At 52.6% G+C, this 18,703-nt stretch overlaps 1 protein-coding gene across 2 annotated transcripts in view; it reads right to left on the reverse strand.

The window, feature by feature from the left end:
- Positions 1–3,464, reverse strand: part of LOC134577841 (opioid-binding protein/cell adhesion molecule homolog) — a 538,010-nt gene extending 534,546 nt beyond the window's left edge. The window contains exon 1 of one of the 2 annotated variants that reach the window (XM_063436738.1): positions 3,315–3,464. In XM_063436738.1, coding sequence (XP_063292808.1) covers positions 3,315–3,399 — 85 coding nt within the window. In that variant the 5' untranslated portion in view covers positions 3,400–3,464. Of the gene's footprint in view, positions 1–2,370; positions 2,379–3,314 lie in introns of those variants that run through there. The other variant, XM_063436739.1, reaches the window with a different exon arrangement.
- Positions 3,465–18,703: the final 15,239 nt, after the last annotated feature.

The following is an 18,703-nucleotide window of genomic DNA, read 5'->3' on the forward strand; positions in this document are numbered from 1 at the left end:
GAGGAGAGGGGACGGGGGATGCAGGTTGGTTTGGGAGGAGAGGGGAGATGCAGGTTGTTTGGGAGGAGAGGGGAGATACAGGTTCTTTGGGAGGAGAGAGGAAATACAGGTAGTTTGGGAGGAGAGGGGAGATTCAGGTAGTTTGGGAATTGGGAGGAGAGGGGAGATACGGGCTGTTTGGGAGGAGAGGGGAGATACGGGCTGTTTGGGAGGAGAGGGGAGATACGGGCTGTTTGGGAGGAGAGGGGAGATACGGGCTGTTTGGGAGGAGAGGGGAGATACGGGCTGTTTGGGAGGAGAGGGGAGATGCAGGTTGTTTAAGAGGAGTTGGGAGATGCAGGTTGTTTAAGAGGAATTGGGAGATGCAGGTAGTTTGGGAGGAGAGGGGAGATACAGGCTGTTTGGGAGGAGAGGGGAGATGTAGGTTGTTTAAGAGGAGAGGGGAGATTCAGGCTGTTTGGGAGGAGAGGGAAGATGTAGGTTGTTTAAGAGGAGAGAGGAGATCCAGGCTGTTTAGGAGGAGAGTGGAGATACAGGTTGTTTGGGAGGAGAGGGAAGATACAGGCTGTTTTAGAGGAGAGAAGAGATATAGGTTCTTTGGGAGGAGAGAGGAGATACAGGCTGTTTGGGAGGAGAGGGGAGATGCAGGTTGTTTGGGATGAGAGAGGAGAAACAGGTTGTTTGGGAGGTGAGGGGAGATTCAGGTTGTTTGGGATGAGAGAGGAGATACAGGTTGTTTGGGAGGTGAGGGGAGATGCAGGTTGTTTGGGAGGAGAGGGGAGATGCAGGTTGTTTGGGAGGTGAGGGGAGATGCGGGTTGTTTGGGAGGTGAGGGGAGATACAGGTTGTTTGGGAGGAGAGGGGAGATACAGGCTGTTTGAGAGGAGAGAAGAGATATAGGTTCTTTGGGAGGAGAGAGGAGATACAGGCTGTTTGGGAGGAGAGGGGAGATGCAGGTTGTTTGGGATGAGAGAGGAGAAACAGGTTGTTTGGGAGGTGAGGGGAGATTCAGGTTGTTTGGGATGAGAGAGGAGATACAGGTTGTTTGGGAGGTGAGGGGAGATGCAGGTTGTTTGGGAGGAGAGGGGAGATGCAGGTTGTTTGGGAGGTGAGGGGAGATGCGGGTTGTTTGGGAGGTGAGTGGAGATGCAGGTTGTTTGGGAGGAGAGGGGAGATACAGGCTGTTTGAGAAGAGAGGGGAGATGCAGGTTGTTTGGGAGGAGAGGGGAGATGCAGGTTGTTTGGGAGGAGAGGGGAGATTCAGGTTGTTTGGGAGGAGAGGGGAGATGCAGGTTGTTTGGGAGGAGAGGGGAGATGCAGGTTGTTTGGGAGGTGAGGGGAGATGCAGGTTGTTTGGGAGGTGAGGGGAGATGCAGGTTGTTTGGGAGGTGAGGGGAGATGCAGGTTGTTTGGGAGGAGAGGGGAGATGCAGGTTATCTGGGAGGAGAGGGGAGATGCAGGTTGTTTGGGAGGAGAGGGGAGATGCAGGTTATCTGGGAGGAGAGGGGAGATGCAGGTTGTTTAGGATGAGAGGGGGGATACAGGTTGTTTGGGAGGAGAGGGATGGCGAGGTAGATGGTGTTTGCTATGTTGCTGGACAAGGTGGGATATTGTGTGGGTGGGTAAAGGGAGTGTTAATAAGATTTGCAGGAATTCAGGAAAAGTGCAAAAGGAGGCAGGAGGTGCAGGGTTAGAGAGTCAGTATAGGTGGCAGCATAGAGCAGTATAGGTCGGTATAGGGGGAAATTGTAGAGGGCTGAATTTAGGAAGGGAAATTGGGGGGGGGGCAGAGTTTGGAGGAGTGGAGTTATTCAGGGGGAGAAGTATTGAGGATCACTATTAGGAGAGCAGTGTTCTTGGAGAAGCAGTGGGGGTACACTATTCCAGGCAAGTGGGACATTTTATAGGGGATGGGGGTACAATACACGGAGGGAACTGTATGGGGGTAGCAGTATTCCAGGGAGCAGTGGGGCACATTATGTGAGGGGTATCACAGTATGGGGGCACATATGGTGGGGGAGTATCTCAGTATAGAGGAGCAGTATTGGGACTATCACAGTATGGAAGGGACATTATGTGGGGGAGTATCACAGTATGGAAGGGACATTATGTGGGGGAGTATCACAGGTAGAGGGTCTCAGAGTCTGTCCGGGGGTGCGGTATAGGTGGGAGCACAGTATGGGGAGTCTCGGTACCTGTCAGGTGAAGTTCCGTATTTTGGGAGCACAGTATTAGCGGGGAGCACAGTATAAGGGGTGTGTGACAGTATTCGGGGGTCTCGGTACCTGTCAGAGGGGCAGTATTGAGGGAGCACAGTATTATGGGGGATATGACAGTATTGGGGGGCACAGTATTGGGAGGTCTCGGTACCTGTCAGGGGGAGCGGTATTGAGGGGGATTGGGCACTGTATTATGGGGGGTCTCGGTACCTGTCAGGGGAGCGGCATTGGAGAGAGGGGGGGGGGGGAAGCACAGTATTAGTGGGGTATGACAGTATTGGGGGGAGCACAGTATTCGGGGGTCTTGGTACCTGTCAGGTGGGATGTATTGAGGGAGCACAGTATTATGTAGGGTTTGACAGTATTGGGAAGGGGGGGGGGGGGGGGGCACAGTATAAGAGACGGTATGACAGTATTGGGGGGTGAGCACAGTAAAGGGGGGTCTGATAGTATTGGAGGGTCTCGGTACCTGTCAGGGGGCAGTATTGGGGGGGTGGGGTATGACAGTATTGGGGGGGTATGACAGTATTGGGGGGGTATGACAGTATTGGGGGGGGAGCACAGTATAGAGGGAGGGGTATGACTGTATTGGGGGGAGCACAGTATAAGGGGGTATGACTGTATTGGGGGGAGCAGAGTATAAGGGGGTATGACAGTACTGGGGGAATTAATCACAGTATAAGGGGGGCTATGACCGTATTGGGGGGAGCACAGTATAGGGGGGCGGTATGACAGTATTGGGGAGGGAGCACAGTATAAGGGGGGTATGACAGTATTGGGGAGGGAGCACATTATAGGGGGGGGTATGACCGTATTGGGGGGAGCACAGTATGGGGGGGGGGAGCACAGTATAGGGGGTATGACAGTATTAGGGGGGGGAGCACAGTATAGGGGGGTATGACAGTATTGGGGGGGAGCACAGTATAGGGGGGGAGCACAGTATAGGGGGGTATGACAGTATTGGGGGGGAGCACAGTATAGAGGGAGGGGTATGACAGTATTGGGGGGAGCACAGTATAGAGGGAGGGGTATGACAGTATTGGGGGGAGCACAGTATAGAGGGAGGGGTATGACAGTATTGGGGGGTCTCGGTACCTGTCAGGGGGAGCAGCAGGGTGAGCGCCGGGCCGAGCAGGCAGCACAGTCCGTGGTAGAGCCGGTGAGCGGGAGCCCCCCGCATGGTGTCCGCTGTGGCTTGAGGCTGAGGCTGCGCCGGGTCCGGGGTCTGAGCTCCGACTGACACTCACAGAGCCGGGATCCCACTCACCGCACTGAGCCCGCCCCCCGCCTCCTCCTATTGGCTGAGCTCTGCCAGGGATCCCAGACTGGCACCAGGGGCAAAGATGTATCACTGGCACCAGGGGCAATACTGTGTCACTGACACCAGGGGTAACACTGTATCACTGGCACCTGGGCAACACTGTGTCACTGGCACCAGGGGCAACACTGTATCACTGGCACCTGGGCAACAATGTATCACTGGCACCTGGGCAACAATGTATCACTGGCACCTGGGGCAACACTGTATCACTGGCACCAGGTGCAACAATGTATCACTGGCACCTGGGACAACACTGTATCACTGGCACCTGGGCAACACTGTATCACTGGCATCAGGGGCAAACACTGTATCACTGGCACCAGGGCAACAATGTATCACTGGCACCTGGGGCAACACTGTATCACTGGCACCTGGGCAACACTGTATCACTGGCACCAGGGGCAACACTGTATCACTGGCACCAGGGCAACAATGTATCACTGGCATCAGGGGCAACACTGTATCACTGGCACCAGGGCAACAATGTATCACTGGCACCTGGGGCAACACTGTATCACTGGCACCTGGGCAACACTGTATCACTGGCACCAGGGCAGCACTGTATCACTGGCACGAGGGGCAACACTGTATCACTGGCACCAGGGGCAACAATGTATCACTGGCACCAGGGGCAGCAATGTATCACTGGCACCAGGTGAAACAATCTATCACTGTCACCAGGGGCAGCAATGTTTCACTGGCACCAGGAGCAACAATGTATCACTGGCACCAGGGGTAACAATGTATCACTGGAACCAGGGGTAACAATGTATCACTGGCACCAGGGGTAACAATGTATCACTGGCACCAGGGGTAACAATGTATCACCGGCACCAGGGGTAACACTGTATCACTGGCACCAGGGGTAACAATGTATCACTGGCACCAGGGGTAACACTGTATCACTGGCACCAGGGGTAACACTGTATCACTGGCACCAGTGGTAACAATGTATCACTGGCACCAGGGGTAACAATGTATCACTGGCACCAGGGGCAGCAATGTATCACTGGCACCAGGGGTAACAATGTATCACTGGCACCAGGGGTAACAATGTATCACTGGCACCAGGTGAAACAATCTATCACTGTCACCAGGGGCAGCAATGTTTCACTGGCACCAGGAGCAACAATGTATCACTGGCACCAGGGGTAACAATGTATCACTGGCACCAGGGGTAACAATGTATCACTGGCACCAGGGGTAACACTGTATCACTGGCACCAGGGGGCAACACTGTATCACTGGCACCAGGGGCAGCAATGTATCACTGTCACCAGGGGCAGCACTGTATCACTGGCACCAGGGGCAATACTGTATCACTGGCACCAGGGGCAGCAATGTATCACTGGCACCCGGGGCAGCAATGTATCACTGGCACCAGGAGCAACAATGTATCACTGGCACCATGGGCAGCACTGTATCACTGGCACCAGGGGCAGCAATGTATCACTGGCACCAGGGGTAACAATGTATCACTGGCACCAGGAGCAACAATGTATCACTGGCACCATGGGCAATACTGTATCACTGGCACCAGGGGCAGCACTGTATCACTGGCACCAGGGGCAATACTGTATCACTGGCACCAGGGGCAGCAATGTATCACTGGCACCAGGGGCAGCAATGTATCACTGGCACCAGGGCAACAATGTATCACTGGCACCAGGAGCAACAATGTATCACTGGCACCATGGGCAATACTGTATCACTGGCACCAGGGGCAGCAATGTATCACTGGCACCAGGGCAGCAATGTATCACTGGCACCAGGTGCAACAATCTATCACTGGCACCAGGGGTAACAATGTATCACTGGCACCAGGAGCAACAATGTATCACTGGCACCATGGGCAGCACTGTATCACTGGCACCAGGGGCAATACTGTATCACTGGCTCCAGGGGCAATACTGTATCACTGGCACCAGGGGAAGCAATGTATCACTGGCACCAGGAGCAACAATGTATCACTGGCACCAGGGACAGCACTGTATCACTGGCACCAGGGGCAATACTGTATCACTGGCACCAGGGGCAGCAATGTATCACTGGCACCAGGGGTAACAATGTATCACTGGCACCAGGGGCAGCAATGTATCACTGGCACCAGGGGTAACACTGTATCACTGGCACCTGGGGTAACACTGTATCACTGGCACCAGGGGTAACAATGTATCACTGGCACCAGGCGTAACAAGGTATCACTGGCACCAGGGGCAGCAATGTATCACTGGCACCAGGGGTAACAATGTATCACTGGCACCAGGGGTAACAATGTATCACTGGCACCAGGGGTAACACTGTATCACTGGCACAAGAGGGCAACACTGTATCACTGGCACCATGGGTAACACTGTATCACTGGCACCAGGGGTAACAATGTATCACTGGCACCAGGAGCAACAATGTATCACTGGCACCAGTGGCAGCAATGTATCACTGTCACCAGGGGCAGCACTGTATCACTGGCACCAGGGGCAATACTGTATCACTGGCACCAGGGGCAGCAATTTTTTCACTGGCACCAGGGGCAGCAATGTATCACTGGCACCAGGAGCAACAATGTGTCACTGGCACCATGGGCAATACTGTATCACTGGCACCAGGGGCAGCAATGTATCACTGGCACCAGGGGTAACAATGTATCACTGGCACCAGGAGCAACAATGTATCACTGGCACCATGGGCAATACTGTATCACTGGCACCAGGGGCAGCACTGTATCACTGGCACCAGGGGCAATACTGTATCACTGGCACCAGGGGCAGCAATGTATCACTGGCACCAGGGGCAGCAATGTATCACTGGCACCAGGGCAACAATGTATCACTGGCACCAGGAGCAACAATGTATCACTGGCACCATGGGCAATACTGTATCACTGGCACCAGGGACAGCAATGTATCACTGGCACCAGGGCAGCAATGTATCACTGGCACCAGGTGCAACAATCTATCACTGGCACCAGGGGTAACAATGTATCACTGGCACCAGGAGCAACAATGTATCACTGGCACCATGGGCAGCACTGTATCACTGGCACCAGGGGCAATACTGTATCACTGGCTCCAGGGGCAATACTGTATCACTGGCACCAGGGGCAGCAATGTATCACTGGCACCAGGAGCAACAATGTATCACTGGCACCAGGGGCAGCACTGTATCACTGGCACCAGGGGCAATACTGTATCACTGGCACCAGGGGCAGCAATGTATCACTGGCACCAGGGGTAAAAATGTATCACTGGCACCAGGGGCAGCAATGTATCACTGGCACCAGGAGCAACAATGTATCACTGGCACCATGGGCAATACTGTATCACTGGCACCAGGGGCAGCACTGTATCACTGGCACCTGGGCAACAATGTATCACTGGCACCAGGGGCAGCAATGTATCACTGGCACCAGGGGCAGCAATGTATCACTGGCACCAGGGGCAGCAATGTATCACTGGCAGCAGGAGCAACACTGTATCACTGGCACCAGGGGTAACAATGTATCACTGGCACCAGGACAGCAATGTATCACTGGCACCAGGGGCAGCAATGTATCACTGGCACCAGGGGCAGCAATGTATCACTGGCACCAGGGGCAGCAATGTATCACTGGCACCAGGGGCAGCAATGTATCACTGGCACCAGGAGCAACACTGTATCACTGGCACCAGGGGTAACAATGTATCACTGGCACCAGGGGCAGCAACGTATCACTGGCACCAGGGGCAGCAATGTATCACTGGCACCAGAGGCAGCAATGTATCACTGGCACCAGGAGCAACAATGTATCACTGGCCCCAGGGGCAGCAATGTATCACTGGCACCAGGGGTAACAATGTATCACTGGCACCAGGGGTAACATTGTATCACTGGCACCAGGACAGCAATGTATCACTGGCACCAGGGGCAGCAATGTATCACTGGCACCAGGGGTAACAATGTATCACTGGCACCAGGGGTAACATTGTATCAATGGCACCAGGACAGCAATGTATCACTGGCACCAGGGGCAGCAATGTATCACTGGCACCAGGTGCAAAAATCTATCACTGGCACCAGGGGTAACAATGTATCACTGGCCCCAGGAGCAACAATGTATCACTGGCACCATGGGCAGCACTGTATCACTGGCACCAGGGGCAATACTGTATCACTGGCTCCAGGGGAAATACTGTATCACTGGCACCAGGGGCAGCAATGTATCACTGGCACCAGGGGCAACAATGTATCACTGGCACCAGGGGCAGCACTGTATCACTGGCACCAGGGGCAATACTGTATCACTGGCACCAGGGGCAGCAATGTATCACTGGCACCAGGGGTAACAATGTATCACTGGCACCAGGGGCAGCAATGTATCACTGGCACCAGGGGTAACACTGTATCACTGGCACCAGGGGTAACACTGTATCACTGGCACCAGGGGTAACAATGTATCACTGGCACAAGGCATAACAATGTATCACTGGCACCAGGGGCAGCAATGTATCACTGGCACCAGGGGCAGCAATGTATCACTGGCACCAGGGGTAACAATGTATCACTGGCACCAGGGGTAACAATGTATCACTGGCACCAGGGGTAACACTGTATCACTGGCACAAGAGGGCAACACTGTATCACTGGCACCATGGGTAACACTGTATCACTGGCACCAGGGGTAACAATGTATCACTGGCACCAGGAGCAACAATGTATCACTGGCACCAGTGGCAGCAATGTATCACTGTCACCAGGGGCAGCACTGTATCACTGGCACCAGGGGCAATACTGTATCACTGGCACCAGGGGCAGCAATTTTTTCACTGGCACCAGGGGCAGCAATGTATCACTGGCACCAGGGGTAACAATGTATCACTGGCACCAGGGGTAACATTGTATCACTGGCACCAGGACAGCAATGTATCACTGGCACCAGGGGCAGCAATGTATCACTGGCACCAGGTGCAACAATCTATCACTGGCACCAGGGGTAACAATGTATCACTGGCCCCAGGAGCAACAATGTATCACTGGCACCATGGGCAGCACTGTATCACTGGCACCAGGGGCAATACTGTATCACTGGCTCCATGGGCAATACTGTATCACTGGCACCAGGGGCAGCAATGTATCACTGGCACCAGGAGCAACAATGTATCACTGGCACCAGGGGCAGCACTGTATCACTGGCACCAGGGGCAATACTGTATCACTGGCACCAGGGGCAGCAATGTATCACTGGCACCAGGGGTAACAATGTATCACTGGCACCAGGGGCAGCAATGTATCACTGGCACCAGGGGTAACACTGTATCACTGGCACCAGGGGTAACACTGTATCACTGGCACCAGGGGTAACAATGTATCACTGGCACAAGGCATAACAATGTATCACTGGCACCAGGGGCAGCAATGTATCACTGGCACCAGGGGTAACAATGTATCACTGGCACCAGGGGTAACAATGTATCACTGGCACCAGGGGTAACACTGTATCACTGGCACAAGAGGGCAACACTGTATCACTGGCACCATGGGTAACACTGTATCACTGGCACCAGGGGTAACAATGTATCACTGGCACCAGGAGCAACAATGTATCACTGGCACCAGTGGCAGCAATGTATCACTGTCACCAGGGGCAGCACTGTATCACTGGCACCAGGGGCAATACTGTATCACTGGCACCAGGGGCAGCAATTTTTTCACTGGCACCAGGGGCAGCAATGTATCACTGGCACCAGGAGCAACAATGTATCACTGGCACCATGGGCAATACTGTATCACTGGCACCAGGGGCAGCAATGTATCACTGGCAGCAGGGCAGCAATGTATCACTGGCACCAGGTGCAACAATCTATCACTGGCACCAGGGGTAACAATGTATCACTGGCACCAGGAGCAACAATGTATCACTGGCACCATGGGCAGCACTGTATCACTGGCACCAGGGGCAATACTGTATCACTGGCTCCAGGGGCAATACTGTATCACTGGCACCAGGGGCAGCAATGTATCACTGGCACCAGGAGCAACAATGTATCACTGGCACCAGGGACAGCACTGTATCACTGGCAGCAGGGGCAATACTGTATCACTGGCACCAGGGGCTGCAATGTATCACTGGCACCAGGGGTAACAATGTATCACTGGCACCAGGGGCAGCAATGTATCACTGGCACCAGGGGTAACACTGTATCACTGGCACCAGGGGTAACACTGTATCACTGGCACCAGGGGTAACAATGTATCACTGGCACCAGGCGTAACAATGTATCACTGGCACCAGGGGCAGCAATGTATCACTGGCACCAGGGGTAACAATGTATCACTGGCACCAGGGGTAACAATGTATCACTGGCACCAGGGGTAACACTGTATCACTGGCACAAGAGGGCAACACTGTATCACTGGCACCATGGGTAACACTGTGTCACTGGCACCAGGGGTAACAATGTATCACTGGCACCAGGAGCAACAATGTATCACTGGCACCAGTGGCAGCAATGTATCACTGTCACCAGGGGCAGCACTGTATCACTGGCACCAGGGGCAATACTGTATCACTGGCACCAGGGGCAGCAATTTTTTCACTGGCACCAGGGGCAGCAATGTATCACTGGCACCAGGAGCAACAATGTGTCACTGGCACCATGGGCAATACTGTATCACTGGCACCAGGGGCAGCAATGTATCACTGGCACCAGGGGTAACAATGTATCACTGGCACCAGGAGCAACAATGTATCACTGGCACCATGGGCAATACTGTATCACTGGCACCAGGGGCATCACTGTATCACTGGCACCAGGGGCAATACTGTATCACTGGCACCAGGGGCAGCAATGTATCACTGGCACCAGGGGCAGCAATGTATCACTGGCACCAGGGCAACAATATATCACTGGCACCAGGAGCAACAATGTATCACTGGCACCATGGGCAATACTGTATCACTGGCACCAGGGACAGCAATGTATCACTGGCACCAGGGCAGCAATGTATCACTGGCACCAGGTGCAACAATCTATCACTGGCACCAGGGGTAACAATGTATCACTGGCACCAGGAGCAACAATGTATCACTGGCACCATGGGCAGCACTGTATCACTGGCACCAGGGGCAATACTGTATCACTGGCTCCAGGGGCAATACTGTATCACTGGCACCAGGGGCAGCAATTTATCACTGGCACCAGGAGCAACAATGTATCACTGGCACCAGGGGCAGCACTGTATCACTGGCACCAGGGGCAATACTGTATCACTGGCACCAGGGGCAGCAATGTATCACTGGCACCAGGGGTAACAATGTATCACTGGCACCAGGGGCAGCAATGTATCACTGGCACCAGGAGCAACAATGTATCACTGGCACCATGGGCAATACTGTATCACTGGCACCAGGGGCAGCACTGTATCACTGGCACCTGGGCAACAATGTATCACTGGCACCAGGGGCAGCAATGTATCACTGGCACCAGGGGCAGCAATGTATCACTGGCACCAGGGGCAGCAATGTATCACTGGCACCAGGAGCAACACTGTATTACTGGCACCAGGGATAACAATGTATCACTGGCACCAGGGGTAACATTGTATCACTGGCACCAGGACAGCAATGTATCACTGGCACCAGGGGCAGCAATGTATCACTGGCACCAGGGGCAGCAATGTATCACTGGCACCAGGGGCAGCAATGTATCACTGGCACCAGGGGCAGCAATGTATCACTGGCACCAGGAGCAACACTGTATCACTGGCACCAGGGGTAACAATGTATCACTGGCACCAGAGGCAGCAACGTATCACTGGCACCAGGGGCAGCAATGTATCACTGGCACCAGAGGCAGCAATGTATCACTGGCACCAGGAGCAACAATGTATCACTGGCCCCAGGGGCAGCAATGTATCACTGGCACCAGGGGTAACAATGTATCACTGGCACCAGGGGTAACATTGTATCACTAGCACCAGGACAGCAATGTATCACTGGCACCAGGGGCAGCAATGTATCACTGGCACCAGGGGTAACAATGTATCACTGGCACCAGGGGTAACATTGTATCACTGGCACCAGGACAGCAATGTATCACTGGCACCAGGGGCAGCAATGTATCACTGGCACCAGGTGCAACAATCTATCACTGGCACCAGGGGTAACAATGTATCACTGGCCCCAGGAGCAACAATGTATCACTGGCACCATGGGCAGCACTGTATCACTGGCACCAGGGGCAATACTGTATCACTGGCTCCAGGGGCAATACTGTATCACTGGCACCAGGGGCAGCAATGTATCACTGGCACCAGGAGCAACAATGTATCACTGGCACCAGGGGCAGCACTGTATCACTGGCACCAGGGGCAATACTGTATCACTGGCACCAGGAGCAGCAATGTATCACTGGCACCAGGGGTAACAATGTATCACTGGCACCAGGGGCAGCAATGTATCACTGGCACCAGGGGTAACACTGTATCACTGGCACCAGGGGTAACACTGTATCACTGGCACCAGGGGTAACAATGTATCACTGGCACAAGGCATAACAATGTATCACTGGCACCAGGGGCAGCAATGTATCACTGGCACCAGGGGTAACAATGTATCACTGGCACCAGGGGTAACAATGTATCACTGGCACCAGGGGTAACACTGTATCACTGGCACAAGAGGGCAACACTGTATCACTGGCACCATGGGTAACACTGTATCCCTGGCACCAGGGGTAACAATGTATCACTGGCACCAGGAGCAACAATGTATCACTGACACCAGTGGCAGCAATGTATCACTGTCACCAGGGGCAGCACTGTATCACTGGCACCAGGGGCAATACTGTATCACTGGCACCAGGGGCAGCAATTTTTTCACTGGCACCAGGGGCAGCAATGTATCACTGGCACCAGGAGCAACAATGTATCACTGGCACCATGGGCAATACTGTATCACTGGCACCAGGGGCAGCAATGTATCACTGGCACCAGGGGTAACAATGTATCACTGGCACCAGGAGCAACAATGTATCACTGGCACCATGGGCAATACTGTATCACTGGCACCAGGGGCAGCACTGTATCACTGGCACCAGGGGCAATACTGTATCACTGGCACCAGGGGCAGCAATGTATCACTGGCACCAGGGGCAGCAATGTATCACTGGCACCAGGGCAACAATGTATCACTGGCACCAGGAGCAACAATGTATCACTGGCACCATGGGCAATACTGTATCACTGGCACCAGGGACAGCAATGTATCACTGGCACAAGGGCAGCAATGTATCACTGGCACCAGGTGCAACAATCTATCACTGGCACCAGGGGTAACAATGTATCACTGGCACCAGGAGCAACAATGTATCACTGGCACCATGGGCAGCACTGTATCACTGGCACCAGGGGCAATACTGTATCACTGGCTCCAGGGGCAATACTGTATCACTGGCACCAGGGGCAGCAATGTATCACTGGCACCAGGATTAACAATGTATCACTGGCACCAGGGGCAGCACTGTATCACTGGCACCAGGGGCAATACTGTATCACTGGCACCAGGGGCAGCAATGTATCACTGGCACCAGGGGTAACAATGTATCACTGGCACCAGGGGCAGCAATGTATCACTGGCACCAGGGGCAGCAATGTATCACTGGCACCAGGGGCAGCAATGTATCACTGGCACCAGGAGCAACACTGTATCACTGGCACCAGGGGTAACAATGTATCACTGGCACCAGGGGTAACATTGTATCACTGGCACCAGGACAGCAATGTATCACTGGCACCAGGGGCAGCAATGTATCACTGGCACCAGGGGCAGCAATGTATCACTGGCACCAGGGGCAGCAATGTATCACTGGCACCAGGGGCAGCAATGTATCACTGGCACCAGGGGCAGCAATGTATCACTGGCACCAGGAGCAACACTGTATCACTGGCACCAGGGGTAACAATGTATCACTGGCACCAGGGGCAGCAACGTATCACTGGCACCAGGGGCAGCAATGTATCACTGGCACCAGAGGCAGCAATGTATCACTGGCACCAGGAACAACAATGTATCACTGGCCCCAGGGGCAGCAATGTATCACTGGCACCAGGGGTAACAATGTATCACTGGCACCAGGGGTAACATTGTATCACTGGCACCAGGACAGCAATGTATCACTGGCACCAGGGGCAGCAATGTATCACTAGCACCAGGTGCAACAATCTATCACTGGCACCAGGGGTAACAATGTATCACTGGCACCAGGGGTAACATTGTATCACTGGCACCAGGACAGCAATGTATCACTGGCACCAGGGGCAGCAATGTATCACTGGCACCAGGGGCAGCAATGTATCACTGGCACCTGGGGTAACAATGTATCACCGGCACCAGTGTATCACCGGCACTGTATCACTGGCACCAGGGGGCAACACTGTATCACTGGCACCATGGGTAACAATGTATCACTGGCACCAGGGTTAACACTGTATCACTGGTACTAGGGGTAACAATGTATCACGGCACCAGGGGGTAACACTGTATCACTGGCACCAGGGGTAACACTGTATCACTGGCACCAGGGGTAACAATGTATCACTGGCACCAGGGGTAACAATGTATTACTGGCACCAGGGGCAGCAATGTATCACTGGCACCAGGGGTAACAATGTATCACTGGCACCAGGGGTAACAATGTATCACTGGCACCAGGTGAAACAATCTATCACTGTCACCAGGGGCAGCAATGTTTCACTGGCACCAGGAGCAACAATGTATCACTGGCACCAGGGGTAACAATGTATCACTGGCACCAGGGGGTAACAATGTATCACTGGCACCAGGGGTAACACTGTATCACTGGCACCAGGGGGCAACACTGTATCACTGGCACCATTGGTAACACTGTATCACTGGCACCAGGGGTAACACTGTATCACTGGCACCAGGGGTAACAATGCATCACTGGCACCAGGGGTAACAATGTATCACTGGCACCAGGGGCAGCAATGTATCACTGGCACCAGGGGTAACAATGTATCACTGGCACCAGGGGTAACAATGTATCACTGGCACCAGGGGTAACACTGTATCACTGGCACAAGAGGGCAACACTGTATCACTGGCACCATGGGTAACAATGTATCACTGGCACCAGGAGCAACAATGTATCACTGGCACCAGGGGCAGCAATGTATCACTGTCACCAGGGGCAGCACTGTATCACTGGCACCAGGGGCAATACTGTATCACTGGCACCAGGGGCAGCAATGTATCACTGGCACCAGGGGCAGCAATGTATCACTGGCACCAGGGGCAGCAATGTATCACTGGCACCAGGAGCAACAATGTATCACTGGCACCATGGGCAATACTGTATCACTGGCACCAGGGGCAGCAATGTATCACTGGCACCAGGGGTAACAATGTATCACTGGCACCAGGAGCAACAATGTATCACTGGCACCATGGGCAATACTGTATCACTGGCACCAGGGGCAGCACTGTATCACTGGCACCAGGGGCAATACTGTATCACTGGCACCAGGGGCAGCAATGTATCACTGGCACCAGTGGCAGCAATGTATCACTGGCACCAGGGCAACAATGTATCACTGGCACCAGGAGCAACAATGTATCACTGGCACCATGGGCAATACTGTATCACTGGCACCAGGGGCAGCAATGTATCACTGGCACCAGTGCAGCAATGTATCACTGGCACCAGGTGCAACAATCTATCACTGGCACCAGGGGTAACAATGTATCACTGGCACCAGGAGCAACAATGTATCACTGGCACCATGGGCAGCACTGTATCACTGGCACCATGGGCAGCACTGTATCACTGGCACCAGGGGCAATACTGTATCACTGGAACCAGGGGCAATGCTGTATCACTGGCACCAGGGGCAGCAATGTATCACTGGCACCAGGAGCAACAATGTATCACTGGCATCAGGGGCAGCACTGTATCACTGGCACCAGGGGCAATACTGTATCACTGGCACCAGGGGCAGCAATGTATCACTGGCACCAGGGGTAACAATGTATCACTGGCACCAGGGGCAGCAATGTATCACTGGCACCAGGAGCAACAATTTATCACTGGCACCATGGGCAATACTGTATCACTGGCACCAGGGGCAGCACTGTATCACTGGCACCAGGGGCAGCAATGTATCACTGGCACCAGGGGCAGCAATGTATCACTGGCACCAGGGGCAGCAATGTATCACTGGCACCAGGAGCAACACTGTATCACTGGCACCAGGGGTAACAATGTATCACTGGCAGCAGGGGCAGCAATGTATCACTGGAGCCAGGGGCAGCAATGTATCACTGGCACCAGAGGCAGCAATGTATCACTGGCACCAGGAGCAACACTGTATCACTGGCACCAGGGGTAACAATGTATCACTGGCACCAGGGGCAGCAATGTATCACTGGCACCAGGGGCAGCAATGTATCACTGGCACCAGGGGCAGCAATGTATCACTGGCACCAGGGGCAGCAATGTATCACTGGCACCAGGGGCAGCAATGTATCACTGGCACCAGGGGTAACAATGTATCACTGGCTCCAGGGGTAACATTGTATCACTGGCACCAGGACAGCAATGTATCACTGGCACCAGGGGCAGCAATGTATCACTGGCACCAGGGGCAGCAATGTATCACTTGCACCAGGTGCAACAATCTATCACTGGCACCAGGGGTAACAATGTATCACTGGCACCAGGGGTAATATTGTATCACTGGCACCAGGACAGCAATGTATCACTGGCACCAGGGGCAGCAATGTATCACTGGCACCAGGGGCAGCAATGTATCACTGGCACCTGGGGTAACAATGTATCACCGGCACCAGGGGTAACACTGTATCACTGGCACCAGGGGGCAACACTGTATCACTGGCACCATGGTTAACAATGTATCACTGGCACCAGGGTTAACACTGTATCACTGGCACTAGGGGTAACAATGTATCACCGGCACCAGGGGCAACAATGTATCACTGGCACCAGGGGCAACAATGTATCACTGGCACCAGGGGGTAACACTGTATCACTGGCACCAGGGTTAACACTGTATCACTGGCACTAGGGGTAACAATGTATCACCGGCACCAGGGGCAACAATGTATCACCGGCACCAGGGTTAACAATGTATCACTGGCAAACCCCTCTCCACTCCCCCCATAAACCATTTAGCTTAAAGACAGACACCTTTTAGGTTTAGGATGTTAATTAATACACATTGCTAAATATTTACCAATCACTGAATTTACCCCAAGGGGGAATCTCTTACACTCAGAATAACCCAATATAAATACATTAAACATACACTTAATCTTTGAATTGTTTCGAGGTCAGGTGAAATTAGTTCACTGCAAATCACTGTTTAGTAAATAAGCTTCTAATTCTCTCACTCTGTGTGTAGTGTCCTCAGTCCCCCTATCTCTATGTGCCTGTCCCCAAATGTGAGTCTCAAAAGAAATCTTTCTGAATCGCTCTTAAGAAAAATCTGAAAAGCATTTCAAGCGAATTAAGATTATTTCAGAATTCTGAATGAATGCTCCAAAGGCAACTGACTAGAATACCCAGTGACACCATCAAAGTGCATTTATAAACATAGCTCACAGCCTTTCATAGCCTTTCCGCATTCCTTTCAAAATAATAACAAGCGTCCTTTATTTTTGCCTGATTTTCAATATACATTTTTGTAAAACTTTTTTTTAACTGGCATGCTTATTGCAAAGTACCATTCACAAAGAAAAACTACCACGCTTAAAGAGGGGAAGCATACAGTATCACACACCAAGAAAGAACAAAGCCCTGCCCAGAAGGAGGTAAAAGAGCAAGGTACCACCCACAAAGAATTTAGAGATCGAAGTACCGCCCAGGAAGAGTTAAGAGTCCAAAGTAAAGCCCAGGAAGAGCAAGCAAGCAAGCTACCAATCACAAAGAACTAATATCACTGAGAAAACATAGTGCCACCCACCAGGATGTATAATAACAAGATACAACCCACAAAGAGATAACAGGACAATGTGCTATCTAACAATAAATAAAAGAGGAAGCAACAACCCAGAACGAGTTTAGAGTGCAGGATATTAGCCAAGATGAGCTAGAAAACAAGATATAAAAAAACTACAAGAGAAAACGATCAGCTTCAAAAACAGGATATTGTGATAACTTATAAAGAGCTCCCATAACAATGTATTAAAAAGGCAGAGCCCAACAAGAGGTAAATGAGCAAACTAATTCCCACCAAGAGCTGACTGAACAAATTAACACCCACAGAGTGAGCAAGGTCACACCCACAGAGCTGACAGAACAAGGTCACACCCACAGAGAGCTGACAGAGCAAGGTTACACCCACAATGAACTGACAGAGCAAGGTTACACCCACAGAGCTGACAGAACAAGGTCACACCCACAGAGAGCTGACAGCGCAAGGTCACACCCACCACCAACAGGAAGAGCATGGTTACACCCACAGAGCTAACAGAGCAAGGTTACACCCACAAGGAGCCGACCTTTCAAGGTTACATCCCCCCTCCCCCCCCCCATGAGCTGACAGAGCAATGTTACGCCCATAGAGAGCTGACAGAACAAGGTTACACCCCCACAGAGCTGGACGTTCAAGTTTACAACCCCCTGAGCTGACAAAGCAAGGTTACACCCATAGAGAGCTCACATAGGAAGATTACACCCACAGAGAGCTCACAGTGCAAGGTTATACCCTCAGAGCTGACAAAGCAAAGTTACACCCACAGAGAGCTGACAAAACAAAGTTACACCCACAGAGAGCTGACAGTGCAAAGTTACACCCACAGAGAGAAGACAAAGCAAAGTTACACACACAGAGAGCTGACAGAGCAAAGTTACACCCACAGAGAGCTGACAAAGAAAGGTTACACCCACAGAGAGCTGACAGATCAAAGTTACACCCACAGAGAGCTCGCAGAGCAAGCTTACACAGCAAGGTTTCCCACAAAGAGCTGACAGAGCAAGGTTATACCCACAAAGAGCTGACAGAGCAAAGTTACACCCACAGAGAGCTAACAAGGCAAATTTACACCCACAGAGAGCTGACCGAGCAAGGTTATACCCACAGAGAGCTGATAGAGCAAAGTTACACCCACAGAGAGCTCGCAGAGCAAGCTTACACAGCAAGGTTACCC

Source organism: Pelobates fuscus, chromosome 11 (assembly GCF_036172605.1).
Source record: "Pelobates fuscus isolate aPelFus1 chromosome 11, aPelFus1.pri, whole genome shotgun sequence".
In the NCBI taxonomy this organism is placed as follows: Eukaryota; Metazoa; Chordata; class Amphibia; order Anura; family Pelobatidae; genus Pelobates; species Pelobates fuscus.